Here is a 27858-nt window from a genome sequence, read left to right as displayed (position 1 = left end):
AGTTAAGTAATATACCTCAGAGAAGTTACTCTGGCCTCCTCTGCATGAAGATTTGAAAGGAAGGAGTCAAACTTCTGTATGAGCAGCTCGACGTGTTCAATGTCATTGCCGTACTCTTCAGAGGCAGCAACCTGCATTTGATCATTAAGGAACTCCTCCAATTCACTTGCTTCTCTGAGGAATTGGTGGGCCACTTTGGCAGACTCAAGCAGCTTTTGTCTTTGCTGAGCTTTGTTGCGAAGATCTTCAAACTTTCCTTGTATTTGCTTCATTCTTAGCTTGATGCGTTCTTCATCGAAGTGGTTCCTCTCAAGCAAAGCCATGCACAGCTTGTCGAGGTTGTTGACAGACTCGGTGTACTCGTGGATATCCCTCAATAAAGCATCCAACTTTTTCAAATTTGTATCAACAGCATCCTCGTCCTTTCCAAAGTCCGGTGATGTAGCTGAAGGTAGCCTGTCCTTGACCCACTGCTCGACCTCCGAGGCTCTTGAATAGAACTGAAAAAAGAATTATTTTTAATAATGACTTGCTATGGTATATAGACTTTCTACCATTTGGGCTTCAAGAGCATCTTGTAATCTGAGTTTTCTCAGACTTGCAGCATCTTTGAGCTGGTTGAGGCCTTCTAGCAAGATATTTATGGCTTTCTCTATCTGGGGCGAGGCAAAGTGGCCACCTTTGATGTGCGATTGGCCTCTACCAATCATTCCTCTTATCAGTTGCTCTCTGTACGCAATTTCAGCATCCAGTGCCTGTGATAAGTTAGATTTATTTATTTTGAACTTTTTTGCTGAATTTATATTTTTACCTGGTGCTTTCTTTGGAGAGCTTTGACTTCATCCAAACTTGTTCCCAACTCTTCCGAAGACGCCAAGGGTGTTTTTTCATTTAGCCAAACTATTTGCTCATCAACGTCTCTTAGCAGTTGGTGCAAAGCTTGGGAATCGTCGAGATTCTCCTTTCTTATTTGTAAAGAGTCTTGCAAAGCAGTGAACCTGACACAAAAATTTTTATTTAAAAAATTTATTCAGGAAAATATGAATAAGTTGCAACTTACTTTAAGCCAAGTGCTTCAACTCTAGCAGACAATGCGTCAGCCAAATGACTGTCTCGCAACAGAGCAGCATGCTGTGGGTTTGCCTTCAGCTCAGCCAGGTCATTATTTTTAGCCCAGTAGTCCTGAGTGAGGGCTGCATGCTTTCTGACCAATGAATTTGCAGCACTTAGGTCACTTCCGTGATCTTCACTCTGAAGCTGAACTTCAAAGTCCTCAAGCCAACTTTCCAACTCGCCAAGAGAACGCTCAAGGAGCAGAGCCTAAAGTTAAAAAAAATATAGAACACCACATCTGTATGTAACAATCTTTTAGTTTGTACCTGATATGCTTCCTTCAGTCGGATGCGCTTTGTTTCCGACTCAGCCAACAGGCGTCTCCATTTGGCATCGATTTCTGCTAGTTGGCTTTGGATCTCCATGGATGCAAAATGCCCTTGAGCAACAAGTGCTTCTCCTTCTCTAGACACTGAGGCATGGCCGTCTTTGTTAGCAGCAAGCTCAGCTTCAAATGCTTGGTGCCGTTGGATCTTGCTTGTCAAATTGACTTGATCACGATAGTTTTCGTCGCTTGCAACTTGGAGTTTCTGATTAAGCCAGCTGTCAACTTCATAGAGGCTTCGTAGGAACATTTGCAAATCTTTGGACTCTAGGAGGCGCTTCTTTCGCAAAGCTGACGTTTCACAAAGCTTCTCCCTCCTCTTGCAGACAGTCTGAACTCTCTGCTGAACAGCCTCTGAATCAAAGTGACCCGCCGTGCTCATATCTCGAGCCAGTTTCTCCAGTTCAGATACTTTGGCAACTTGAGCACTCAAGGTCTTTTCAAAGGCTTCGTGCTTTCTCAACAGAGCTTCGACGCTTGCCAAAGAATCTCCCAAGTCATCATACGCCAAGAATGCTTCCTTGCTGGCTAGCCAGGACTCTGCATTTTCTGCCATTTCTTTGAACTTCTGCAGCTGAAGGGCTTCTTGGAGTCTAAGGCGTCTTGCTTCCCATGCTGAGCTAAGACTAAGCCTGACTTCTTCAATATGCGGCAGCTCTTCCTCCATTCCAAGCTTCTGGCCAAATTCACGAAGACTCCTAAATGCTTCTTGTCGGCCATCAATCTCAGCCTAAAAAATTATTTAGTTAAATTGCCAAAACTACAAATTAATTATTTTACCTTTCTGTCACTATGCTGTTGCAAAAAGTGTTCGGCTGACGCAGTATTTTGTGGTAGCTCTTCCGTATCAAATTCTTTAGCCATGTGCGCAGCCCAAGCTTCCAAGTCTCTCAGCTGAGAGTAGAACTGGTGTTTGGTCAGGGTTGCTTCAAGCTGTGTCTGGCTTTCACTCAACTTGCTCTGCAGACCCTCCCAAGCAGTCTCAAGGGTGGATAGGTGGGTGCGAACTGTGCCTGCGTGATCTGGGAACTTGTTGGACAAGCGTCGGCCTTCGCTTTCGTGCTCCTTCTTCTTGGCCTCAATTGCAGAAACATCTCTGAGGAGGGCCTTGTGCTTCCTCTTTCTCAACTCTGTTGCTTGCAAAGAGGCAGTATCGGCGGTTGATGCACTGAGGCTGAGCAAAGCAGCCTTTTCATTGGTACGAGCCACAGTATCAGCAACATCCCTGGCCAGGGCATGCACTTCAAGGGCATCACCCAGTCTTGATCTGAACTGACTAAGTGCTCCTTGCAGTCCCTTCCATCTAGATTGAGGATATATTTTATTAATAAAGATTTTAATGAAGGGTAAATAAAGAAGTACTTTGAAATAAGTTGATCCTTTCTTTGTTTGATGGGAGTTGTTTGGGATCCCTGGGTAACGATTTTATCAGCAAGCTGGCTGACATTCTTTAATCGTTCGTCATCCATTTTCATATCAGAGTCAACATCATCTAATCTGCGCTGAAGAGATGAGCAGTGCTCATAGTCTCGACCAGTGTCCTGGGCGCTCACAAGCAGTTCCTATAAAAATATGTAATCTCTATTGTAAAAAAATTGTATTATTTTTACCTTGTCTCTAATCCATGCTTCAATCTTGTCAGTTTGCAAGTTGAACTCTAGGATGTCCTGCGCTTCTTCAAGTCCGCGGCCTTGGTTGGCTGCTTCTTGGAGAAGTGCCTTCCACTTGCTGAGCAAACCGTCCAACTGGGCTCGAACATCTCTTGAGTGCTTGTGTTTTCTTTGCATCAGCGTATTAGCTAGAGATGGAATACCTTAAAACATTGCTAATAAAATAGAATAAAGATTTTACCATTATTCGTGATAGAGTTGATCTGAGTTTGATGCTGTTTGAGCTCAGACTGGAAAGCTTGGTGCTTTTGAAGTCGTTTAATTTTTGTTTCCAAGTCAGGCACTTGCGTCAAATTAGCCTGTGTTTCCAAAGCCTTCATTTTTTCAGCAATCCAGACCTCTGCCTACATTGAAAAGGAATGTGTCATTTAAAATTTTGGGCATTTTATTTCTTTTCAAATTATACTTCGTTAGTATCTCTGACAAACTGAGCATGTAGGAGAGCTTCTTGAAGTCGATGTTTCTTTTCAGCGCTCAAATCCTTGACCTTCTTTCTCTTGGCCAAAACAGCTTTGAGCCTGCTGCCAATATTTTCACTGTCAAAGTGATTTTGGGCCGTCAGTTTTTGGCAGTGGTCGTTGAGGGACACAAATTTCTCATCCTGTGCTGCCAGCAATTTTTCAAACGATTCATGTTTCTTTGCAGCACTAGAGACCTCTTCAACAGACCCATCTGCTTCTGAACTTTGCAATGCAACCTGAGAGGAAATAAAACATGTAAGTAAGAAATTAAGGTTTAAATTATTTTGTTTTACCTCTTGGGCTGAACTCAAAGTTTCAAGTTGCTTAGCATCTCTGAGGAAGAAGTGAAGATCAATTAGTTGGTCCAGATAGACCTTCTTTTGCTGCCATGCAGTGTGCAGTTTTTGGCGTTCTTCCAGAAGGGCTTGGAGCCGCTCTTGGATTTCCTGAGCTTGACTGTGGCCACCTTGAGCAAGAGCCTCCCCTGTCTCAACAATAGCTCTAAAGTTGTCTTCCCTTGCTTCAATTTCAGACTTGATGGCCTCATGTTGAGCTGTGAAAGTTTAAATATTTAAATTTACTACAACTTCTCCAATAAGCACTACCTTTTAATGCCTGAGCACCAGCTGCGTCACTAACTTTTTCTTCGGCTAGCAAAGTAGCACGCAGTCCAGTCGACCAGCTCATGAGCGAGCGGGCTTGTGTGAGGAATCTCTGAAGATCGCAAGCGGCCCCAAGTTCCTCGCGACGAGCCAAACTTTGGCTTTGCAGATCATTCCATGATTCAATTACAATTGCTTGCTGGTCAGAAATGTGTTTGGCATTGTTTCCAGGGTAAAGGGTTGTAAGTCGAGCTGCATCCTCTACGAGCACTTGAAGTTGTGCTTCCAAAGCCACAAGGTCATTTTCAAATCCTTCGTGCCTTCTAATGAGGGCAAGTACAGAGTTCAGATCTTTTCCCTTATCCTCAGGAATCGCTGCTGATTTTTCTTGAATTCTGGCTAAAGCTTCGGCAACATCTCTGTGGAATCTGTGGATTTCACCTGCAGCTGCCAATTTTTGCTCCCGGGTTTCTACAAGAGCGAGCAATCGGTTCCACGATTCGCTGTACGATTTCAAGTGAGCAATTAATTTAATAATTTAATTACAAAATACCTAAGTTGAGTTTGTTTGCTTTCTATGTCGGCTGAGACAGGTCCCTCGATAGACTTAAGTTTGCGAGCAAGTTCTTCGCACAATTTAAATCTTTCCGCACCTCCTTGAAGTCTGTGTCGGAAATCATCGAATCTTGCTTGCAGAAGCTGAAGTTTTTTATTTATAAAAATACTGGCACATTAATTTTTTTTAACAAATTACCAGCAAATGCTCATAGTCTGAGCCGTAGTCCTCTGAAAGTGCATTTTGTTCATTGTCCTTGACATACTGCTCAAACTCTGCACTCTCCGCAAAGTATTCGTGCACACAAAGAGACTCAACCAGTTTGCTTTGCCTAGCTCTCCCTTGTTTCATCAGGAGTTGCAGCTGCCTGGAAAGTGCTTCTTGCCGCTCCTGCAATTATTGTGATTATAGTAGGGCTTTTTAAAATGTCCATTTAAACTCACTTTGATTATCTTTGAGTCTGGGTGATTTGCTGAAACCATTGCTCCAGCAGTCCTTGACATTTCCGATATTATGCCATCATAAGAGTCCAGCTGCAACTCAAGAGCCTTGTGTTTTGTGAGGAGTTTTGTAGTGGCATCTCTGTCTCGTCCAAAGTCAGTAGAATTAAGCATGTCAGCCTTTTCCGAAAGCCAGTTCTCAACCTCTTGTGCCTCAAACAAGTATTGCTGAGCTTTCAGGGCCAAATCTAGCTCTCGACCACGTTTGGCCGTTTGCTCGTTCAGTTTCTCCCACAAGCTAGACAACTCAGCGCAAAGCTCTCCAACTTTGGCAGCTTCAGGATGAGGCTGTTGAGCAAGCACTGCACCTGACGCCAAGGTTTTCTCAATGTGAGGTCCATGACCCGACACTTCAGCTTTGAGTTTGGCATGCTTCTTGTGGGCACTTTGAGCTTCATACAGACTGCCCACTGAGGGCTGGGCGTTAGCAGAGACCATGTGTTCTTGGATCCACTGTCTTTCAGCATCTAACTCAAATTTGAACTTGTGGTACTTTAAACTTTCTTCCAGTTCCTGGCGACGTTTCCTGGCTGGCTCTCTCAGAGCTTCTAGCCTGTCTGCACATTTTTTGCTGGACTTCAATATATTATCAGCGTCAAAGTGGCCCTTAAAAAACAATCGATATAACAAAAGACATTAAATTAAAACAAATTAATTACCTCATGAGCCATCTCTTGTCCCAAGCTGCTGACCTCAGTCAGTTTGCCTTGCCATTGGGAGATTTCACTTTCGACAGCCTGGTGCTTCTTTAGCAGTTCTTTGCAGCTTCTCAAGTCAGTTCCAAGTTCTTGCGACCGTAGACTGCTTTCGATTTGGTCCAAGTGGATTCTGGCATCTTCCAGAGTCCTGTTATAACTGTGCTGAGCAGCTGCCTGTCTCAATTTACGACCCTTGTCGGCAGAAATCTTCATCAGTTCATCCCACTTTTGATTTAGTTCTGACAAGACGTTTTTTACGTCGGCAGATCTGTAGTTGCCTTCTGCAGTTAGAGCGTCACCCGTTTTGTTGAGGTCTCTCATTCGGTTGTGATTGGAACGCAGTTCTCTCTCAAAAGCTTCATGCTTCTGAAGTTTGCGTTCAAGATTGGCAAGCTCTCTGAAGTTTTCATCTTTGGCAGTTTTGAGTTTGTCTTGAAGCCACCCTCGGAGCTCATCAGCATCTCCAGAGAACTGTTGGAATCGTCTGGACGCTAATAGTGCATCTCGTCTCTCATTGGCGAGTTGTCTTACTTTTGCTCTTCTTGCAACAACTTCATTTTTCCTATTTTTTATGTAGTCTTTGTCATAGTGATCTCCATCAACCTAAAATGACCCAAATTAAAAATTATAATTTTACATGAAAAAATTCACTTGCCAGTTTTTCAGCTGCGACTGCAAAATTCTTTAGTCTCTCTTCTTGAGCCGTCAGCTTGTTTTCAAAATCTTCGTGCTGCCTCAGAAGGGCTTCAACGTCGTCAATATTGCCACCAAGCTGTGGGAACTTAAGAAACTCTTCGTGGCTTTTAGTATTGGCGTCAATCTGGTCAGCTTCCCTGTTGAACTGAGCCAAAGCCAGACCCTGTTGCAGGCGGTTTTGCTTTGCTGCCCAGTCATCTTGAGCTCCAGCAAGACCCTCATTTAATCTGGCAATGAAGTCTTGAATCAGGGCTCTTTCACTGTTGGGCCTGGCCATCAACTGACGTCCAAGTTTGCAGACTTCCACAAACTCGTCTTTGTGAGCTTGGATGTCGTCTTGAATGTCTTTGTGCTCTTTGATCAAATTCTGAGCTGTCTGAACATCTTTTGCAGGCTCCTCGGCTTTCAGCTTTGCTTTCGTCTGAAAAAAAAAAAAGAATTTTAGTATTATTAAAACAAATAAGTTATACAAAACATACGCCACTGAGCCAGCCAAGCAGGTTTTTAGAGCTGTTGATGAAGATTTGCTGACCCACAGCATCTTCAAGCCTTGTTCGCCTTTCTAAGGCTTTTGTCTTAACATTCTCCCAAAGACTCTGAATTTCTTTCTGCCTAGCATTGACATTTTCCTTCTCATTAGGATAGTTGTTCTTGACAGACGCAGCTAAAAGGTTGACCCTTTCAACCTTGTCTTGCACAGGGGCCAACTCTCTTTCAAGGTTGCCATGTCGTCTTTGCAACGCTTGAACAGTTTTCAAATCTGGTCCAAGCTCATCAGAATCCAACTGAGTCATTTTCTCAACCATCCAGTCTTTTGCTTCTTCGCAAGTTCGCCTTCAAATTTTAAAGTTATTATTAAAATTAATTATTAAATATTTTTAATAATTAATCATATTGATAGAAATAAAAAATTAAAATATTATTTAAATTATTTTTGTTACTAAATTTTTATACAAACTGATAAATTTACTTTACATTTTTAATAAATTTTTGTTACTAATTTGGTTAAAAAATTCTCAATTACAAACAAAAACTAACCTAAAGAGTTCAACGCTGGAAGCTCCCTCCAGACTCTTCTCTCGCTCTGCTCTTAGCTTGTTGAGATGGTCCCACAATGAATGGATCTGTCTCTGTCTGGCCTTAATATCAGTCAAACTGCTATGTCCTTGAGCGGCAAACTCTTTGACTGCTTTGTCAATGTCCTCTAATCTGCGTCCACTGGCGCTCATGTCTGTGAGGAACTTCTCGTACTGCCTTCGAGCGGCATCAACATTGTCAGAAGGCTCTTCACTGTTGAGCATCTTCTCACAGTCCTTCATCCACTTTTCAAAAGAGTCGCATTCTCTGTAGAAGCCGTACAGTCGAATTGCATCCTCTAATAGAACTCTGCGCTTTTTGGCTTGCTCTTGAAGCTTACTGTATGTGTCATTGATCTTTTTCTGCCGTTTTTCAACACCTGCATCCTCAACTGATGATCTCCGTTTTGGTCGAGCTGTATCGTTGAATTTTATAAATTAAAGTAAAACATGATGAAAATGTACTTACGAGGTTGTTTTACTTGTTTACGAACAGGCACAGTTTGTTGTACCATTTGGATCTTCTTCACCTTCTGTTTGATTTTCACCTTCTCAGGGCGTCTAACCTGAACCTGAATGATTTTAGGTTCAACTTCCTGTACGTAATTGGCAGGGACAAAACCGTCTTGACCTCCGGCTCTTCGCACATGCCACCAGTCACCATTTGTTTTTTCCAATAGGAACATCAGCTAAATATTTCAATAAAATTAAGGTCGAAACCTAAATTTATTTACCCACCTCTCCCTTAACCATTGACATTCCTTGTCCACTAAATGGGTACAAGGATTTAACTTGTGGCACTGAACGTTGCTCGAGTACAGTTTTAGGTTCTATTTTTTCAATTTCTTCCTCAACCCATACTTCTTGTGGCACAGTTCTGACTTCTTGAGTCCACTCCTCAACAATTTTCTCAGGCTCCATTTCACTTGGCATCAAAAGCTAAGAAAATTTTTATCACATAACCTTTTACTCTTTTTTAAGGCTCCAATTTTACCTCTAGCTTGGTGATTCCAGCAGAAAGTAGGGCCTCTGCCTGGGCATTTAAGGTGTCTACATCACCTTGATATGCACTAAGCTCGCCCTCAAGGTCCTTGTGCCTTTGGAGAAGGGCTTGTGAACTAGGCTCGTCCTGTCCCAAATCTCTTGATTCTACCAGAGCTTGGCGCTCTTTCAGCCAAGATTCTGCTTCATTGGCATCAGCGTAGAACTGGTAAGCCTTTGCCGCATCTTCTAATTTGGCACTTTTCAGAGCAGCAAGCTGCTCAAGGTTGCTCCACAATTCATGTAGGGCCTGCGTCCTAGACACGATTTCAGAGCTCATTGGATGGTTGTCAGTGACCAGCCGTTTTCCTGCAGAAACCAATTGTTCCGACTTTGGCCTTCTGGCTTTCATTTCCGCTTGGAGAGCCTGGACAAATAGCCTGAGCATTGAAATGTTTAATATAATAATTCACTTTACCTTATGCTTTTGCTGCAAGCTAAGAACCGCTCTCAAATCTTTGGCTGTGACCTCTGCCTGGCAAATCCTTCCCTTTTCAATTATCCATCCTTCCTCTTCCTCGTGGTCTTGGATAAACTGGAAAAAGGTTCTGGCATCTTCCAGACGACTCCTACGATGGGCCATCTGTTCTTGTAGTCTAACATACGCAGCGTCAAACTGCTTCAGCCTTTTCTGTAAGACTGGCGCCTCCTTGTGTCCCGAGGCAAGGAAGTTCTGGGACTGACGATGAAGCTTTCTCTGAGCTTCTCCAATAGAATTTACTTGCAGTTCACTGAGTGCATGGATCTGCAGCAAATCCTCCACTGCAATTAAGTGATTTCCAACCTCGTTGCTCAGGAAGCTGACCTGTAATGAGATTATTCATTGACTTACTGACTTTAAGCTAGGGTCGTCGAAGTTACCGCAAGCTCATCAATAGTTCCGATTAATGTGTCAATTTCTCTTAAGGTGGACATCAACCACGACATAGTTGTTAAAGAAGTCTTGTGTTTATCCAGGAGGGAGAGCAGATCTTTCCACCTCTTCATAACCTCTTGCTCCTTTTCAACAACGTTTTCACAGCCATGGTAATTTTCTTTGACAAGCTCTTCAGCCATGTTTGTCAAATCATTAAATCTTTCCTCCTGTAATTGTGGACTTCAGGAAATGCATACAATAATCAAAATTCAAAACAAACCCTGGCATGAATGTCTGCACTTATGGCCTCGTGTTTTTTCACTGTGGCATCAACTTGAGCTAAATTTGACCCATAGCGAGGGTCAGAAAGGACTTGGATCATCTCCTTTAAGTAGCCATCTCGTAAAATCCTCTGCAATACAAAAATTAGTATTAGGAAGGTAGAAAAAATGAGGTACCTTTCTCTCAAATTTGTATGCTAGCTGCTCTAATCTCTCTTGACGTTGTAACTCTGTCCTGAGAGCCGACTCTCTTCTATTTTCGGCCTTTTCAAGGTTTTCCCAGGCTCTTTGTAGGTCCTGGATTAGCTGCCCATCCAGAGGAACAAATAATGGCTGTGATAGCGATTTCAGCTGCGTGTTGATATGGAAGTGCAACATTTCAATTTCATTCAATTCGAGGTACCTGTTAACAAAAATAATTATATTGTGGTCAGAAGGATTTTTTTTCAACATACTTGAGTGGCTTTTCCAGTGTTCTGTACTGCTTGAAAGCAAGCATCAAGCTTTGTGTGCCCTCCAGAGAGTTTGGGAATGCATGATCATTTAGTTCTGCAATTTTTGTCCTGATCCAATCTAAGAGATTTGTACTCAAGAGCTCATAGCGAGCCTTCCTTTTTTCCGAGTCAAGCACTTGGCCAAGGATCTACAGAGTGATTAGGCAAATTTTAAAGTAATTACATATTTTTTTGAGTGATGATTAATTACGTTGGCTATTCTCTTGCCAGACTTCATCTCCGTCTTCATCCTGGCAAATGTGTGGTAATAGGAGGCAACATACGTGAGGACAGATTTTTCATCAGGTCGGTGGGTGTCGATGTCTGCAGAAATTTATGAGTTATTCGTGCAAGGAAGGGTGATTTAGATTAAAATTACCTTCAGCATCGAGCAGTCTTGGCACGCCCAATTCGTTTTGCGCCACATCAAAGGCATAGTTTAGGTTGTCGATGTGCTTGCCCGGCGATAATTTGTTGAAATCAATCAGATCCGGTCTGTGCGAATGGATAAGCGCGTTGAAGCCCAAACCAGAACGCCATGAGGCTAAAAAAGCAAATTCAAAATGATTATTTTTAAAGATTTATTCTTTATTGCATTCAACCCAAGGGTGAAATAGTTTCAGTTTGCAATATGCACTAATTAAGGTGCATTCTGGTTCTTTTTTCCATGTTGGGATCACAAGCCAGTAATGTCTGAAGACGTATGGCTTCCATTGCACTTATAGGGTTTCAAACTATTTACCCAAGCGTTCAATGAAAACATGTGATATGCACGAGACTCACATGAAAAATCTTGAATATTGACTCCGGGGTAACCTGACGTCTTTCTCTGGCACCACAGCAAGAGTGCGTCCTTGGCGGATCTCTTTTCACTTGATTCATTGTCCTCCTCCTATTAATTAGTCATTCACGCGTCAGTCTGCTGAGTGACTCATTACAAGATTGATTTTCACTTACAACTTCTATTTCGATCTCTTGAATCTGGAATCTGAGGATGATGGTCCAGATAAGGCCGAGGATGAGTCTCGGGTTCCCGTCCACAATGTCCTCAGCTCCAATACTCTCGAGTCTCACCTGCGGCAGCAATTAGCATTTTGAAAGTGGTCGACCAACGAACGGTGCATTAGTTTTATTGAAATATAAATGAACAATGCATTCAATGCACCGGCAGCAGGGCACGGAATAATGCTCTTGTTAGGCGGCGGAATGCGTGCATGTATATGCTAATAAAGGGAGAAAGGGAATTCATTGGGCCGGAAACAATTTGCGGTCGAAGGTAAAAAATAAATAAAAAAAACAGGCTGGCTCGCCTGTATTGATTTATTTGCATTGCGACTGATAAGTTCTTTCAGAGATTGTCGCCCGAGAGACGATGTGCGCGTGATAACACGGACGAAAATGAAAATCGCTGTTTGCTCAGCACGCAAAAAAAGCGGCTTGTGTAACATGTGTTGGCTCACAAAGGGGAGACGGGTTCTCTTTCTGCTTGTGTGCCTTGCGGGCTGATTTTTTTTACTCACATGCCGAACATTTATTTGCACTGCAAATGCCGCCGCTTCTTCCAGAAGTAGGGAGATCAAATAAGCCGAGCAAAACTGGCGAAATTTTCGCGCAAATAAAAAGTAAAATGCAAAACGCGTTAAATGACTTAAAATCCAATAGTAAAGGAATTCCCGAGGCGAAAATTTTTCTTCGCCTCGTCTCATTGTGCCACCGAGCCAAATAGAGTCGTACCAGCAGCACGATTCTTTTGCTGTGGCCATTGAAAACCGCTTGCATGCATAAGTATACTTTTATGGGATTAATGATCCGGCCCGCTCGCCGAGTCGAAATTCTAAAAAAGGCACCTCCAATTTATAAGAGCGATGCGCCGAGGTTAGAAGGTCAGTGCTCAACAAAACAACTCACCTTTGTATGTAGGAAGGCGAGACTCTTGTTCACATTTTCAATCTTGTGCACTCGCATACGCCCATTATTCGGCTTCCCTAAGCGTTCGCCAGAGATGATTTCGAGGAGCTTGAGCAGTCGTTTGCCGTCTGATAAATCTGTGAAGAGCTCCTCCACCTCCATCCGAGCCTGCGAATCGAAATTAGACGATTTTTAGCACGATAACTATTGTATGATTGAAATTTAAGAAACTCTACAAAGAGCTCCTCAGAACGAGAAACACGCCAGGAGCGTCATAAAATTTGACAGCCTAATTTACATAATACCAAAAAGCGGTTTCGTTCGGTTGAAGATGCGGAGAATAATTGCATGCAACAGTCCAAGCGGAAAATTAGAGAAATGCTTCATAATTTGCAAATTGGTCTGCAGAAATAAATTGCTCTCCCAAAATTAAAATAATCGCTCCATACTTGTGCAAGGAGAGTTTTGCATTCATTCATTGTTTATGCAAGTAAGTGTCTTTGGTACAAGGAGCGGGCGTTGTCGTTTTTCCCACAAGAGTCCACTTTACCTTTGACAGGAAGGAGTTGATCCACTTGGTGAAGGTCTTCTTCTGGATGTGCAGTCGCTCTTCCTGCAGCGCTTTGATGCGCGCAGTCTCAAACTTGAGAGCATCTTCTCTTTGGGTCATCGCTTCCTCGCTGTCTAAAATGTCTATTACATCGGGGCGCCCTGAAACAAGATTGAGAGGAAGTGAGACTCGACCTACATGTCAGCCGCAATCTTGAAACAATTTAGTAATTTGAATGTACAACCGTCCAGATCAAAACACAGGGTAACCGGAAAAGACTTATAATTATGATAAAAAAAAAGCAAAATAAAGCTAATGTTAGGAAATTAAAACCTAAAATCATCTGCATATTTCTTTATATATAAAAAAATTTAATTTAAAATTCATGAAGCATCCTATTCACAGCTAAGCAGCAATAATAGTATAATAATTATTTAATAATTCTAAAACTTTAAAAAAATTAAAATATACTGTTTTTCATAGCATGAATTGGCATGAATCAGAAAGTTGAAAAAGTGCAACATTGAATAAAACTGACACGAAGCCTTTCAAGAAGTCTGGACAGTTTTAGCCATGAAAGTGCGGCTCGGTGCGTTGTAAATTGATACCTTCCAGTAAAGACATGGGTAAAAAGGGTATTCAAAGTTATTCGACTTATGCATCACGCGCGAGTTTATTCACAACGCCTCTGCTACTATTATCTTGGTCATTAAAGTCAAGTAATTTAATTTGCTTCTATTCACTTATAAAACTGGAAAGTTTACGTAAAAACTAACATATTAAAAACCAAGTGGTGGTAAGTTTGCAGTAATTTTTTTCACTACTCGCTTACAATTTTTCACCCGACGCCACCCACATTTTAAGCAGGTCGCTTTAATTATGAACATTCTATAGTCAGCGTAATTCGCATGAGGTTCAGCTGCTTGTCGCTGGCTTGGCGCGCAGGTAACACGATATTGATATGCATAATATGTATGACGTCTCGCTCGACAAACCTGCAGCGTGTTAAATTACTTCCTCCTAACTCTGGACCCCTGAATAACACACCGCTGTCGGATTAGCGAATCGCTCATCATGTGGTGCCCTTTCGTTTTTATTTGTTTTGCCTCCATCTGGCTTTTTACGGCTTTGTTAGTCGCTTTCGTCGGCCCCCGCACTGTGACCAAACGGATCATAGGCGCCGTTGAACGGAACGAATCTGTGCACATTTAAATGCGCGACAAAAAGGAGAGAACTGAAATGAAACGACATTCTGGCTGGTTTCGTCTATTTTTGGTATTTAGTGTAATATAACTAAATTTAGATGGAGTCGAACATTCATTTTCTCTTTTCTAAATGGGCAGAAATTGAATATTCACGTTATTCTAAATTCAGAGGTCAGACGAGCCACCATGGCGATCGATGCAAAATAAACACAGCGCTTGAAAGAGAGTAATTAAGTCTGCAACAATGACCAATTTGCAAATAAAGGAGTCGCCCATTCTGCATGGGTAATCGGACCGATAAGAGATGATTGATTGCAAACGAACTCGGCTTGTTGCTGAATGGATGGCAAGACACTCCCAATTGATTGAATTAAATTGGCCCAATGAGCCTGGGTCAACAGTTTTGAGAAGTCATGCAGCACGCCGAAAGCCCCTCTCCCTCTCTTGCGCGTGCGAAATCAAATAAACGGAGCTCATCGAACTTCAATTCGCGAGCATATTTCAAGGAGAAAACAATTTGGTAGAAATGCAGAAAATCCGGTCGAAAAATTCTTGGTTTGGGAAGCAGAGCTTTGTTGCCACGGGGAAATTACTGGAGCACGACGTAATTATGCAAATCGAACTGTCATTCATAGATCGTGATATGGCTAGTGATCGTTGAATCTAGTTTTTATTTTATTTGAGTCCTCCGGTGCAAAAATCAGCGCCTCGCCAATCCAAGCTAAAATTTATGACTTCTCGCTTAGTAAGCGGTAAAAATAATTGAACACCCACTCGTCTCGTGAGCAAACAAATCTGCGCTTGACGCAGAGTGCGAAAATGACGCCTGCTTTGGGTCCTTGCGAAATGGTTGGCAACCGAAAGCCTCCAACGCTCGCAGTCACAACAAAAGCAAGCAAATCATCACATGCGCGGAGATTTTGCGAGTTTGTTTGCCAAGCAGCAGCAGCTACTCGAAAAAGTAAACTGACAGACGGGCAGAAGCGGAGAGGGTTATTATACGAATTAAGCCAAAGTTGTGACGTTGCGAAATCATTTTTCTCTGTATACTTTCGGTGAGCTGTCAATATGCGCGACGGTCGGTTCAAAGACCCGCCTCGTATATTTTCCAACCTAATGGCAATTGACTCACGGCTTTTGCCTTTGAGTACCAGACCAGTGATAACTGGCGTGCTAATTAAATTTACTCTTGTTAGGCAAAAATTAGTTACACAAGCTAGACAATGACCGAGAACTCAACAAGAATGAAAAAAAATGGAAGTACTCATCCACGATAATTTTTTGTAAATCTCTGGAAATATTTTTTTGGTTTATAGGCCAATTTTACGTAAATATTCATAAAGATTAAATAAAAATTAAAAAATTTTGTTATAAAATTGAATAATAACAATAATAAGTTTGAATGTGCAAGTTAAATTTAATGGTCATTTGAAATTCAATACTTAAACAGATAAAATCCAAGTTTGTAGTGCTTGAGGAGAAAACAAGCGAACTGGAATAGGATTGGATGTAATTAGAATACGTAGACAGTGCGAGTCGCATTCCACAAAAGCAAAAACTTAAAGCTCCGTGCGCCTTTTTTCAACTGAACTCGACCTACTTTCTACCGAACCTGCACCAACAAAGGTTTACGTTTCAGCTGTTTGCAAAATGCATCAAAACCGAAAATCCACCTCACAATTGCAGAAATTTAAAATTCGCATCAGCAAAATAAGCAGCTAAGACGCACAGAGAGGTGAAAAGAAACGTGTTCCTCGCAAGACAGCGCTGCTGAAAGTGAGTTTTGTTTCTTTTTTCTCTCGACGCCGGCAAAAAGAAGTTGGTGCAGTTTTCGTACGTATAAAAATCCGCCGCAACGGTATTAGGTTACTTGACAGGGCACTCCCTTGTGCGGCGTACTCCAGAAATGACGTAATTGGCGTTGCCACACGAGTGCCTAGATAACCCTCTCTTTTATTCGCTCGTCTACACAAGCAAAAAAAGAACAATATAGGGATAAATTATGAATTCAAAATAAAAGGCGGTGGATATTCGTGTAAAAGGAAGAGACGTTTTCAGAATATATCCCACTTCTCACAGAGTCATGAATGGAGATGCTCTCTCTGGAGAATGAGGAGGAGGAGGAGGCTGAGTGAGGATTTATTCTCCTCTGTGGGGCCATTATGGGCCGATTTCTCACAGCAAACGCATTGTTCGACACGATAAGCAGCCACCTTTGTGTCACGAGGTCAATGCTGAAATTCGCATGCTGCACTTCATTACTGACGCGGTGCACTCTGCGTGTCTCACTTGAAACTGGTTTCCAATTCATTCTTGCCAATCTCTTGACTGACATCAGTATTGTTTAAAAAGCTAAGTGAGCTCTTTAAATTTTATTTACAAAATTATGATAAATTTTCAGCGAGTTTTAGTCTGTGAGACATTATAATTTATTTATTATTAAAAAATATGCAATTCTAATTTTTATTTGCAATAAATTGATTCCATTTTATTGTTAAAACATTATTTTTCATTTTTAATAATTTTAGTACATGTATAGTAATAAAATAAATTAAGGCAAATTACCAAAGGAAAACTGACTGCGTGAGAATGAAAGTTATTTGAAGATTTCACACTAGCTGCTGTTTTGAAGAGTTTATGGTTTGTTATTTTCACAGGATAAAAACAAAACTGCTTCAAACTTTTCTGTCTCAGCCGCACATACATATAGTATCGCAGAAATCTATCGTCTTTTTAACTTCGCATGAGCCAGACAAAAGTATCAAATGGCTGGAAATCTGCCAGTCAGTTATGCAGCGTTCGTTGTCTTTGAACCTTCTGCGGCGAAAAAATTTATCTGACGTTTTTATGTCCGAAATTTCCGCAGAGGCGGCCGCTGTGTTGGGTTTGTATTTGACGCGATTTACTTTACGCCAGGATAATCGCAATGGGACCGACCATGTGCCGCACCGCAACAATTACGTGCGACGACGCTCTTTTCCTGCTCACTGTCAGCTATTTTAAGACAAATTTGGAGAACACGTGCGAGCAGACCGACGAGCAGCATCAACAATAAAAAGTGTAACATCTGCGAGGAAGCGCACATGTGGTAGCAGCACGCCTATTTTTAGTTCCTAGGTGCATCTTTTCCTTATTGTGCGTCCAGAAAGTTGACAGCAACAACTCTGCGCCCCATTGACTCCAGTCACCTTATTTTTTTCTAGATTTATTTTGAATTACACAATTTCTATATTAAGAAATATAATCACAATCTGGGCTGCTTATCACCGGTAAAAATACTTATCGATTTGAAAGAATACCAAAATCAACAAATAATGACAATCGATTGACGTTTCTACGAGAGATAAAGGAAATCCACTGGAATTGCACAAAAATAAAATTCCCTTATAAAGAATCACATAAATCATTCGTGCCATTTTGATACTCATCTTTCTTTCACAAATCATTGCTATAGCTTGTGCCATTGTGCATGAAATATTGTATTCGCTGAACTTTGGCTTTTTCGTCCTGTATGATTTAGACAAAGCGCGGAGAGATTATTATTTCGACAAATTGCTCAATTGTGCAGACGCGACGTCAGGAAATGTAGGATTGAGTTGATTTCGGGGAAAGAGAATCAGAGGACACTACTTTCCTCGTATACGTGACGTTGAAATCTTATCTGGGAAAAAACCATTTTCTTAATTTTGAAGAACGTTTTTGATAACAAGCAACAAATTCGATGCAGCAATAATTTTCTAATTGGGCTCTGCACTAAAGCAATTAAGAAGCTGCGGTGCCACGAAAAGTATAAAAATTCGGAGCCACTGGGCGGGTCACACCCGAAAAGGACTAGTTTTGCCGCTGATAACGCGGCAAGCCCTTTAATTAAGTGCCATAAATTAGAAGCGCTGAGGATTTGTATAAATGCGCCCGAACTCTCTCGCAACAAAATACAAATAAAAACAGTTGAGAGATGCACTTACACGAGTTCCTGACCGAGAAGCTGTTTTGCCTGGCCGGATTCCTCGTGTAGTCAAAACTTGTACTCGCTCATTTTGCCAATCACTTCACCATTTTGGAGGAGAGAAAATTAATTGTAAGACGCATACGTCGCCGCTCTCTCAGAAATGGAATGCGAAATGCAGCCAGCAAAAGGATCTTCTTGTTATCACGCCGATAAGATATGTACAGAACGTGAAATATTTTTCCAGCAGCCAACGGCGGCAGCAGCAACACGGAGTGACCTTCGAACTTGCTCGCCACTTACGGCAAGTTCGTTAGGTCATTTTTAATGAGCTGCTTTTTATTTCCACTGCGGCATCGCTGCGTTGAAAATATATATATAAAATTCATTTGGCTAATATATACTAATAGCGGGTGACATCATTGTTGATTTTATTCCCCACAGTGTTATAAGTGATAGGTGGCTCGTAATGGACGCCTACCCGGCGCTACCGGCGACCAACAATCGCATCATGCACAAGTGGCCGTATTTATATGTTTGCACGCTCGGTCAGCACAAAGGGACGCAGACTGACAAAGCAGACGTGGATGCTGCAGCGAGAATTGAATTTTGATTCTCATTTTCCACGCACTGTGGGTGAGAAAATGATGCAGCGAATTCGACGCTCATACGAACAAGGCAAGGAAACGTAGAAATTGGAAAGGAATTCATGTTTGGTGGGCCAGCCAAATATAGCTCGTGATTTCGAGCGATCAAAATTTAATTTAGCTCATACAATGACACATGAAATTATTGGTTAACTATCACATGTTATTTTATAAAGCATAATTCTTTTTCAAAAAGGTGAAAAAAAATAGTTAAATATGATAATTAAAGTTTTTAAAAAATAATTTTTTATATTAAGAATATAAAATGCTTTTTTTAGGAATTAAAATCGGAGTATTTTATCAGATTGTCCAAAGTGAGTTGCAATGATTTATATTTCCATGGCAAAATTCTGACGTTTCCAGACCAAATTAATCAATCTTCTTTCGTGGTAGCCAAACCACCAACCCATCATGCATCTTCCATTTGACGACGCTTTAAGCCTTTTATAATGCCCTGTTTAGTGTAAACGATGATGGCGAAACAATTTATATCTTGCGCTGAAGGAACCGGCACCACAACTTGGCGTATTCGTAAATAGGAGCTGTTTATTTTAAAAACGCCGGGGAGCGTCTTGATAAGTCAATCACTGCTGCATTATAAAACACACGGCCCTGATATTAAAGACACATTGGAGAAACAATTTCATATCGCGCGCAGCATTCCACAAAGGAGCTTTTAAAAGCGGCACCAGCAGACCGAGAATATATATGATGCTGTGTTGAATGGGGCGTCACTCGATTAATGCGTTTTCAAACGTCGACCGACGCTTTCCTGCATTTGCTCCCTTTTGATAAACCAACACATTTCTATCTGACGACTTAATCGGAACATTTTGAAGGAACGCGTTTTGCTTTTAATAAAACACGTGGCAATCGCAGCGTGACAAAAGGCAGTAGTCATTTTTCCCCGAGCCATAAAAATCAATTGAAATAAAAATTGCCTATTCAGTACGGGGCGCCCGTGTTGAACAATGTGTGTATTGTACAAGAGAGACGCACTGCATGAAAGTAACAACATTGGAACGTGGCGAAAGAAATATAAGTGCTGCGCGGAAAATGTGACTGGAGTTGATAAACATAATTTGAATTCGTGAGTCGCTCTTTAAAGTGCATGCATGAGCTAAAAAATTGTCACCGGCGCAGAAATTGCAGCAAAAATGGGACAACCTCTCGCCGCTTTCTTTCTCCATTTCTCCTCGTCCACGCAGAGGGAATATCAAAATCGGTACGAAAAGAACAACATCTCTCTCGCTAGTCCGAGCGTTTCGTGCGCGGATTACCAAATTAGCTGGAAAGCAACGCCGGCCGGCCCCGCCTTAAGCGTGCATGTCTTGAGGCCGAAACCCTTTTTGAACTGGCCTCTCTTTGGTGCGTGCAATAATTCGTGGTGCGTCAATCACTCAAAAGCTAACCAAGCGTGCATCGCAGAAGTCGCTTCCATCTCGTGCAGACCAGATATCATCTTGCCCTGAACACACGGATCTTGTCCACTTGCAAAAAAAATCTCATTAAAACTCATTCAATTAGACTGGGGTGTAATTAAGAGTGTTTGCTCGTCATTAGCAGGAATTTATAGCGCATTTAATGGTATATAGATTGGATATTTACTGAATAAGCTCATTGGCAGTGAGGTTTCGGGTCGGGAGTAAGAATTTCAAATGTTTAATTAATTAAAAAAAATAATAATTAAATAATCCTTTTTTTAAATTCACGGCTTCTTTAAAAGCAACTCTAATTGTAAGCTATTAGGACTTTTTATATAGTTTTAATAAATAAAAGTTTATAATATGAGGCTCTGATTGTGAGATATGAATTAGAAACTCTACAAACTCAATTCAAGAAGAATGGAAAACTTTCAAAAATCGTTATTCATTTATTGCCACAGATAAAAACACTGAAAATATATGTATAAAAAAAAACTAAAATAAGAAATACTAAAAAATTTAAATGAAACATCTAGAAATTTTAAGTGATCAAACCTTTTTCAATCAATTTATTTATATTTCGAAGTAAAATTGAGGAACAAAATATCAATAATTGTTTTTAATAGCTCTTAGAACCTTTTATTTGCAGGTATTTTATCATTGGCTCAAAGGTATGAAAATATATAAATAATGAATGCTAAAATTGGCAAAAGCATCAACGAAAGGAGTTTTAATGATTACAATTCGCAACCATCTTTTATCACCACCGTCTTGTTTGACCGTACATCTGGCGATGTTTGGCACGGTAATTATTTATTTAGCCTCAGCCGTCACATTTCCATACAGGTCCAGCCAGCCTGTCCGTCTCTGAAAAACACCATGCGCGGAAGTGCGTCGAGGATAATCAACTTGTGACGAATCGCCTGACAAAAATTGAATTCGCAAAAAGGAGTGATGAATAATGGCCGGGCGCGAGTAAAAGTTCAGCCGAGCGTCGGTGCCAATGACTCACGTTGGAGAATTGTATAATTTTTTTTTCATCCTTTCGCGGGCAGCACCGAAATTAATTAAGCCATTCATCACGCGGTGCTGCCGAGATCCGCCAACAGGTGATTCTCGAATATGCTCCGAAATGAATCAGAATAAAATAATATATTTCCACCTGTGTTAGAGCGATCGAAGGCTTCTAATGTTCAAAGTAGCGATGCAAGCCAATTAAGTTTTACAACCGGCTCACGCATCCGACTCTCTCAGTCTCATCGCAAATCTTCTTCCATTTTAGTGTAATTACGCGCTCGGCAACTCCGAGAAAGAGGAATAATTATGATCGCGCGCATACCTCTTTTGCACAGACGCGCGTATTATTATATTGTTGGCCGGGCGAACAGCGAATGCCAACAAACATTGCGTCACTCGCAGCGAGGCGCCCAGATAGTCGTCGCGCGATGCAAAATTTCCGACACCCAACGCGCCTATTATGCGAGATCGGCATAAAGCGCGCTACTCTTGCACACCAGTAATTATCGGAATTTTTTTGTCGTGCCTGCTGTACAAAAGGCGATCAATCACTCTTGCAAAGTGCGCTCACTATCGCACACAATAAGTGATGAGGAAGAGGAAAGTATAATTTTTTGTTGGGTTTCTATCAATTTTTAAATCTGCTGACTAGTGAGAAAAATCGTCAGTGAAATTTACATTAAATCATTAAAGTGGGCGAAATATGTATAAAATAAGTATATATACATTAAATTTATACAAATTTATATGTTTGAAACAACCACATATTTTTGTTTCTAAAAAATCTATGCTTATCTTCTGTTCTGATCCTTCATTTAATAAGAAATATTTAAATTATATTCTGTGATATAAACACGATGCCACTGATGGAGGGCAATTACTTTGCGGAAATGACCAGGCCTGACAATTTTTCCCACACTCATTGTAAATATTCAAGAAATAAATAAAGTAAACAAGAATTGAATTTGGAAATTATAGCGTAGTAATTAAAGCAAAAAATATTTTATTTAAATGAATTTAAAAATTTTTAAAATTTAAAAATAATTAAGAAAAACCTTAAAGTGTTTATTATTTAAATTAAAAAATGTTTCATTAATATTTGCACTCATCGAATTGAAAATTAAATAATAAATTTATATTTTTGAATTGTAAAAATAAGACTTTCAATAAATGGAAGAATTAACTAATTAATTTAGCTTGTACACCCAGGCGTTCAATAAAAAATGTCATTATTTTGTCAAAATATTTATTAGGTATGTTTTGACGCATTGTAAGTTTTGATTTACGTATTTGTGTGGTGCATGATGTAAGTTTCACAGACGAAAAACAACGTTTAAAAGTGCTAGGGTGATTCTTCAAAGTCGACGGCAATGACTGCAAGCTCAAGGTCGTCCCAGCCAAGCAATTTGTTGGCAGCGAGAGATAAAAACACACATGACGAGAAAAACGCCCGCAACATAATAAATAAGTGTAAAAAAAGGGAAAGTCATTGCTTAGAAATGCGGACAAAAACGCGACAAACTCTCGCTGATTGAAATGAGCTAAAGATTTCAAAGGAAAAAAAGGATCGACTTCCGCGAGTACTTGAGAGGAGAGCCAAGTGCGTGCGGATGTAAAAAAAGGAGGAGCAGGACTTCTGTCCAGATGTCTCCAATTAATAATTAATGATGATTGTCATCAGCTACAAGTGTTGCTTGTTCACGCCTCTCTCTCACTGTGTCATCTTGTCTTGCACGTTTATCATTCGGCGGTATTGTCTTACGGACCAGCAGCGTTCGGCAATTGAGACTAATGCATTAAATTTATGTGGGGCTGGGTGCGGATGTGAGGAATGTGTTTCACGATCCCATAAGTCTTCAGTTACAATACAAGGGTTCAAGAGAAAAAGATATTAATAAAATTTAAAAATTTGTCAATTCTCAATTCACAAAAAAAAAAAAAAAAAAAAAAATGCTATCCAAATTATTAAGCGCATTCAATTTTGTTTAAAATTAATTTTGTAAATAAAATTATTGATTTAGTCTATTTTTAATCAAGGGGTTACGTACATAAACCCAACTTCAAGATTCTTAGAAGGATTTTTTTTTCTGATTTTGAGGTAAATTATGGAGAAACGAAGAAAGACATAACGGTTGAATTGAGCGGGCGTCCATTAAGCATTGAGTTATCGCAATTAAAATTTCCTCTCTCATTGTTAGACCACCTATCGAGAAACTTTGACGCGGCCCGTATGGCGCAAAACGCGTTAAAACCGCACGAGCCACACAACACTTGAGCTCGACGCCGCCGTTTTTCGCATTTTCTGAGACCGACTTTCCTGATAGCGAGAAGCCGAAATAAACCCGAAGCGCTCGGAACTCGTCGACGGGGCCGTCTGGAGCGTATAATTATTGAAGAATCTAATTACGAGAGCACATGCATGATGATGAGTTCGTCTCTCTTGAGCACGCGTCTTCTTCCTCCTTTGTCGTGCACGCCCGCCAGAGATACCAAAATAATCTTGTGAAATATTCCGAGCGAATACGAAACGCTAATTTATAATAACACTCGAGTGTATAAATTATAGCGCCTGCAGTGTCGTTAAACTTTATTGCCGCCGTGATTAGCAGGCGGGCGCACGAATATTTGGAATTATTTGCAGCTGCCTCACGAGAAAATTAGCTTGATTTTTACGCTAATTTGCTACTTGGGTGTTGATGTTATTAATTGACGCCACATAACTGACCTGATCGGCGGAGAATGCAAATCGCTTTGCATTGCAACACGCAGAAACGTGCAGCGAAGGGCAAAGGAATGCGATTAATTAGCAAACTGTTGCTTTGTTGTCGTTTCAATTGCCATAGTTATGCTTACGTTTTACATACAACTTCATTATTATTTGTTAAGAGCGATAAATGTGACGAGTTGAAAACGAGTTTTCTTTGGTCAACTAAAGAGCAATCACAAACAAGCAAATTGAAAAAAATATTTTAAATATTTTACACAACTTTAAACTCATTGATTAATTTATAAATATTTGTACTAAATCAATAAAATTGTTTATAATAAGAAAAAAAGAGCTAAATTTTTTAATAATACTTCTCTTATTAATTTTAAGATCAAGCATGAATGATATAAAATCGTCCAGCCTAATTTTCAGTTTCCACCTACCCTGTTTCCTGCTTTTAACGGAATTCAAGATTTTTTAGCAATAAACCATAGCGAATCAGCAGTACTTTGGCGTCGGAAACGTTTACAACCGGCTCAAGAGGATTTGAAGCAGTTATCTAAAAGTGGTCGATTTTATGGCACGACAGTAAATCCGCCCTGATAAGGGAAATTTACAACTCCCTGAGCGTCTCCACTTTATGAAGACAAGCTTCGTGTTTGGCGATTTCACTTTTCAAGTGCTCGCATGTAATGCATCAGCTACAAAAGTGTCCGATTTCTCCCCAAAGCAGACCTCTGAGAAGGCGTTATCTCGGAAACAAAGGGCGCCATTTGGGCGAGGCGCTACCCCGACATCAGATTAGTGACGGGCGTCAAATCTGTGCCGGCCAGCGTGCCAACATTGAAATCAGCGAATCGAGGAGAATAACAATCTAAAAATCTATTTGGCTTGAGGCCCTTGGCTATTTTCTCTCTCTCGTGAAATTGATAAACGCCACCGATATACCGAATTAATTTTTGAGTGAAAAAAAATAATTATATCAAGTTTAGTACGTTTCCAAGAGCAAAGAAAACACAGCCTTGTGTCTCCGACAAAGCAAATAATCGAGTAATGATTCATACTGGTAAAAAGATTAAATTCCTGTTTTGGAGTGCATGAGGCAATTGCGTACGTTTAATAACTCAAAACGAATAGATCGTAAAGGTGAGTAAAGTAAAAGCTATGTAAGCATCCTTGCCGCGTTGGGAAACGATCAAAGAGTGTGTAAGCTGAAGCGGCTTGCATGCATATTAAGTTTTTCTTTCATTACCATTACAATGATGATGGCGCTGATTGTGCATGATTTGTGCTTTGGAGGCACTTGCTGCGGCAAATTCATTTTCTGACATTTAACGGGATGTTTACCTCTGCACAAGTTTATAGTAGACAAATATTGTCCAATGGAAAAAGGGACAAAATATGATAACTCACATATTCCATGATTTATATCATTTATATATTGGAGAAGGTTGACCTAATCTTTATATTCAATTAATATTATGTATTACATTAAATAATATAACATTTAATTATTATTAATTATTATTTATATTATCTAGAATAATATATAACATTATATTAAAACAGGGAAGACAGCCACAAGTTCATATCAAATATTAAAATTTATGTAGCTCAAATCCACGTAATTTTTATGATAGCAAAGCATATCCCATGAAATAATTTAATGATGGTTATAAGCAGTTATAAGAATAAAAAATAGCACGCAGAGAAATTAATTTCTGCAACAAAATTTTTTATAAAATAAATGTAATATCCTACACTTTACTTTAATATAATAATATTAATATAATGAATACTCAAATCTTGCAATGAAACCAATCTATACAAAAATAACACAATTCTTATTTGAATCATAAATAAAGAGCTTGAAATGAGATATGATGAAATATACCAACGGATAAGACTCATTAATCTAAATATTGTCATTAAGGTAAATATATCCAAAGTGCTTGAGAAGAGATAAAATTATGTCATCAGGCCTTAGGAAACGCTTCACAGAGCGACTTGAATTTTGAGAAAAGCGTTGAATAATTGACAAGAATGCGAGCCATTCATGGCTTTATCTGCCGCTCGGGGCCAAATGTTTGCCGAGGGCGTGCGAATTTTCCGCGTAAGGATTAATTATACCGACCGTCCATGACGTCAGGCTCCCGCGGCGGGTGTTGCTGATAAGGCGACGCGTAAATCATGATTGCAACCCTGCGGAGATCAGGGCGCGAAATCCGGTCCTAGCGTCACATTCAAATCACGCGTCTGTTCTTACACTGCACCATCTGGAGCTGAACTGAAGCTGCCCACGGCGTCCAACACAAATATAAACCGGGGAACGCTTCAAGTGGGGGTGTGTTTTCGAGAAATATATACAACGCAGCACGTGTGTTGTCTGCTGAATGCGACTCTCTTGAAAACGGCCCCAGATTGAGAGTCCGCGCTGGAGCGCAGGATTTTCGATTCAAGGGGATTATTTTTAGCGTTTGCGAATCAAGCACGTAATGTGTGCTTTGCCTGTATCTCCTCTCTATGATGAACCTCATGAGCTAGGAATTCGCATTGGGACGTCGCCGTCGGGCGGGGCCCCGCGTTGATAATAGATTAATGAGAGCGTGGCGAAAAAATAGCCGAGATCATAGATAAACGCGCGCTTCAACGTTTGAAGGACGTAACAATGCTGAAAATTAAAACAACAATTGAAAACAACAGAACAGATCTAGATATTGTTATATGTTATCAACTTTATCCATAAATTTATTAAATTTTAATGACTTTGTTAACACCTAAATACATTAAGGGACAAAAATCTTTTATACAGTCGACGAAATTAATTTGCAATTATTTGTTGTATTAAGATACTTGAGACTTGTGACATATAAACAATAAGCTACAAATTATTACATGAAATTGCAGGAAAGAAATATATTTGTTATCATATAATAGGTTTACTTAATACTTAATAAGTTTACTTAATTTTTATTTTAACAACTTAAATAAATTAAATAAAAAAAAAAATAATATAGTGAAAATTCAAGTGAAGACAAAAATTATTTTGTTATTAAAATAAAATTTCAATTTATATATAATTAATTTTTAACCATTTCCACGTCAATATCAATTTTGGTTCTCAGCGATGTTTCATTCTCCAAATTGGATTTTTAATTCATTTTTTTTTGCGTTGAAGACAACTGAGCATTGGGGCGGGGCTGATTTTCATCAACGTAGAAAAATTCACGGAATTTATATAAGGAACACTTTCGGTCCACAAAAATATTTCTCGTCGTAAAAGAGAAGCACCGGAGTTGAATATTCTCATCTCTCTCTTTCCTTCTTTCCACTGGCTGCTTTTTCTGTGATAGTTTATGACTTTTATTATAAAACGCCGCACAAGAAGTCGAAACGAGGCTTGTTTATTTTGTAGAAAGCGGCGTCCTTTCTTTTTCAACAGAATAGTTTAAAAAAACACGCGCCGGGCGTTTAATTACTGTTTGCTTTTGAGAGACGTCCTTTAAAAAAGTAAAAATAAAAAATCAAAGAAGAGAGCGAAATTTCCGATTTATAAAAATAAAATTAAATACGAAATACGACCACCTTGTCAGGATGGCCGTGTCACGAGCCGCAGATAACGTCAACGATTTGAGCGGAGCCGATTTTTCAAAGCTGTCTTTTTTTCTTCCCCATTCTTTTGACAAAGGCCGGGTGCAGCGTATAAAAAAGACGTCTTTTGAATCAGCCGGTAATGAATTAAAAACGCGGCGATCTGATTCAAAAACCGGCCGCCTTTCTGATCGAGAGTGTGTTTATGCGCTGCCATAATAGTGTAATGATGATGGAAATTCCTGCAGCGCAGCATCCCGCCCGGCAGAGCGAGCCACGCTGCTTTTTGATAAAACAGCCCGCGGCAAGGTACAGGGTCAGTTACTGCCGGGCCGCTGCGTCCACTGTTTTATAGGTGCCTAGAGTCAGATCCGATCCGAGGGCCCCAACCTGGCCGAGCTCAAGGTTGCGCGGCACGCACGAGATTGGCGCCAAATTTCGATCGAAACGCGCTTCGTTCGCGGAACAAATTAACTACCGAACAATCGTTGACG

The 27858-nt window shown here is 40.3% G+C and overlaps 1 protein-coding gene across 5 annotated transcripts in view; it reads right to left on the bottom strand.

Moving 5' to 3' along the window:
• Positions 1 to 27858, bottom strand: part of LOC132201784 (spectrin beta chain) — a 34862-nt gene that overhangs the window by 4366 nt on the left and 2638 nt on the right. For 2 of the 5 annotated variants that reach the window (XM_059628252.1, XM_059628251.1), the window contains exons 1-34: positions 25908 to 26034; positions 12828 to 12988; positions 12278 to 12445; positions 11327 to 11443; positions 11153 to 11261; positions 10749 to 10913; positions 10581 to 10693; positions 10331 to 10518; positions 10053 to 10278; positions 9875 to 10006; positions 9600 to 9821; positions 9157 to 9543; positions 8692 to 9105; positions 8436 to 8636; positions 8167 to 8386; positions 7660 to 8113; positions 7101 to 7455; positions 6581 to 7042; positions 5887 to 6528; positions 5171 to 5833; positions 4926 to 5117; positions 4725 to 4870; positions 4175 to 4674; positions 3863 to 4122; positions 3515 to 3805; positions 3290 to 3452; positions 3049 to 3236; positions 2801 to 3000; positions 2219 to 2741; positions 1380 to 2168; positions 1061 to 1320; positions 812 to 998; positions 555 to 755; positions 16 to 500 (exon numbers count right to left, since the gene is read on the bottom strand). In XM_059628252.1, coding sequence (XP_059484235.1) covers positions 16 to 500; positions 555 to 755; positions 812 to 998; positions 1061 to 1320; positions 1380 to 2168; positions 2219 to 2741; positions 2801 to 3000; positions 3049 to 3236; positions 3290 to 3452; positions 3515 to 3805; positions 3863 to 4122; positions 4175 to 4674; positions 4725 to 4870; positions 4926 to 5117; positions 5171 to 5833; positions 5887 to 6528; positions 6581 to 7042; positions 7101 to 7455; positions 7660 to 8113; positions 8167 to 8386; positions 8436 to 8636; positions 8692 to 9105; positions 9157 to 9543; positions 9600 to 9821; positions 9875 to 10006; positions 10053 to 10278; positions 10331 to 10518; positions 10581 to 10693; positions 10749 to 10913; positions 11153 to 11261; positions 11327 to 11443; positions 12278 to 12445; positions 12828 to 12988; positions 25908 to 25965 — 9842 coding nt within the window. In that variant the 5' untranslated portion in view covers positions 25966 to 26034. Of the gene's footprint in view, positions 1 to 15; positions 501 to 554; positions 756 to 811; positions 999 to 1060; positions 1321 to 1379; positions 2169 to 2218; positions 2742 to 2800; positions 3001 to 3048; positions 3237 to 3289; positions 3453 to 3514; positions 3806 to 3862; positions 4123 to 4174; positions 4675 to 4724; positions 4871 to 4925; positions 5118 to 5170; positions 5834 to 5886; positions 6529 to 6580; positions 7043 to 7100; positions 7456 to 7659; positions 8114 to 8166; positions 8387 to 8435; positions 8637 to 8691; positions 9106 to 9156; positions 9544 to 9599; positions 9822 to 9874; positions 10007 to 10052; positions 10279 to 10330; positions 10519 to 10580; positions 10694 to 10748; positions 10914 to 11152; positions 11262 to 11326; positions 11444 to 12277; positions 12446 to 12827; positions 12989 to 17997; positions 18155 to 25907; positions 26036 to 27858 lie in introns of those variants that run through there. The other 3 variants (XM_059628250.1, XM_059628254.1, XM_059628253.1) reach the window with 3 other exon arrangements.

This window comes from Neocloeon triangulifer, unplaced genomic scaffold, assembly GCF_031216515.1.
Source record: "Neocloeon triangulifer isolate White Clay Creek 2 clone unplaced genomic scaffold, ASM3121651v1 ptg000014l, whole genome shotgun sequence".
Lineage (NCBI taxonomy): Eukaryota > Metazoa > Arthropoda > Insecta > Ephemeroptera > Baetidae > Neocloeon > Neocloeon triangulifer.
The sequence above is the reverse complement of the archived record's forward strand: the minus strand, read 5'-3'. Positions and strand labels throughout refer to the sequence as shown.